This window comes from Cyprinodon variegatus, unplaced genomic scaffold (assembly GCF_000732505.1).
Source record: "Cyprinodon variegatus isolate N-32 unplaced genomic scaffold, C_variegatus-1.0 Scaffold1213, whole genome shotgun sequence".
Lineage (NCBI taxonomy): Eukaryota > Metazoa > Chordata > Actinopteri > Cyprinodontiformes > Cyprinodontidae > Cyprinodon > Cyprinodon variegatus.
The window spans coordinates 74,999-76,623 of NW_015151666.1; the positions used below are offsets into that span (position 1 = coordinate 74,999).

At 38.9% G+C, this 1,625-nt stretch overlaps 1 protein-coding gene across 2 annotated transcripts in view; it reads left to right on the forward strand.

Moving 5' to 3' along the window:
- Positions 1–1,625, forward strand: part of ash2l (ash2 (absent, small, or homeotic)-like (Drosophila)) — a 22,477-nt gene that overhangs the window by 8,263 nt on the left and 12,589 nt on the right. For both annotated transcript variants that reach the window (XM_015401364.1, XM_015401365.1), the window contains exon 8: positions 547–622. In XM_015401364.1, the coding sequence (XP_015256850.1) occupies positions 547–622 (76 nt within the window). The remainder of the gene's footprint in view (positions 1–546; positions 623–1,625) is intronic.

The following is a 1,625-nucleotide window of genomic DNA, read 5'->3' on the forward strand; positions in this document are numbered from 1 at the left end:
CAAAGAGCCACATGCGGCTCCAACGCTGTCACTAAAGTAATAACCTGATCATCTCACAGCTTGATTTATTCTCACCTCGTCTGCCTCTGTTTCCTGTGTTACTTTTAAAATTACATGTTTTAATAGTTACACATTATTTCATAAATTAGGCTAAAATGTGTTGCATTTAAAAAAGAAAATTAAAAACAATCCACTGGACTTTGTTTCTAAGTTTGAAGACGTTTTGCTTCCCATCCATGAAGCTTTTTCAATTTCAAAATGTAAGGAATAGCGTTGAGTTCGAGGTTTTGTACAGTAGCCCAACAAAGCCTTGTTTTTATTTTGAAAACATGCAAATTGAAACGGACGAAGGGCTCCACCCCTTTGGAATGGGGCTCAAAGACTATGACCTGGATGACTGGGAATCTTCACCAGCATGTTGCATTTAAACAACGTTTTAATGAGGGTGATGAAGGGAATTATTATAGTTTTGTTTCAACTCCAGGGTTAGAACATGCAATGCTAGAGGAAGCCTGTAAATATGACCTGCTGTGTGTTTTTCTGTAGGACCTTGGGAGCATAGGACCCTCATATGACACCCAGAAACAGACCAGTGGAACTCCAGCAGCTGGAGGGCTCAACGGTAAGACTGAAGAGAACCAAACTGAAGCAACCGTAGCTCAACGTTCATTAAACTGATTGATTTTTAATATGAATTAAGACAAGAAACAGGGATGACTGAAGGGTTTTAGTTTATTTAATTAAACGTCTTTAGTGTTTGTGTTAAGTGAGGTTAGCATAAAATTCATTTTTTCCATTATATGCATGCTGGACAACATTGGAAAGCTTAGATTCTTCTCAATTCAACCACCAAGTTCATTTTATGGACACAGCGAGCACCAATAAATACTGATAGAGCAGCACATCAAAATGTAAACATCACAAAGCAGCCACAGCTATATACCTTTGTAGGCATCCAGAAGCCGTCCTATAAATCCAATCTTCAATTCTTTATACTCCATTCATCCATAAGGGTCTACAGATTAAAAGTAACCGAGTATATTAGTAATAAAAATATTCCATGATGAGAAAATCGTCCATAACGTCCGGTTGTTGACATCAGAAAAGTTAGCTGGTCATAGCTAACTTTCACCTTCTTGCTAATATTTACTTCCTAACTCTTATTTCCTCGGTTTTTAGCCCGTGATGTTTGGTACGGTTCTTTACATCGTCTTCTTACCTACAAGACAAAAGTGTTTGGATATTTTTATGATGCGATTTGAGCCAGATATAGTCCCTGAAATCTGACTTCCCGTCACTTCCTGTCAGCCAGTGAAGCGCAACATTACGTGTCTTAATTCTGCGCTGTTATTGGTTAAGACCACGTGGGCTGTTGGGCTTTGTAACCAGTGAAATAGGGTTTCAAATGAGCTTGCATGTGCCGAGGGTATTTAAAGCGGAACCATGTAAACAGGCTTGCATTAGAGAGATGCAGACGCTGCGGATGGAGCCATGCGCACGGCTTCAAGATGAGTGACACAACTGTCCTATTTTTTTTTAAAAGTTTGGACTAGGGCTGCAACTAATGATTATTTTAAAAATCGATGAATCGGCCGATTATTTTTTCGATTAATCGATGAATCGGA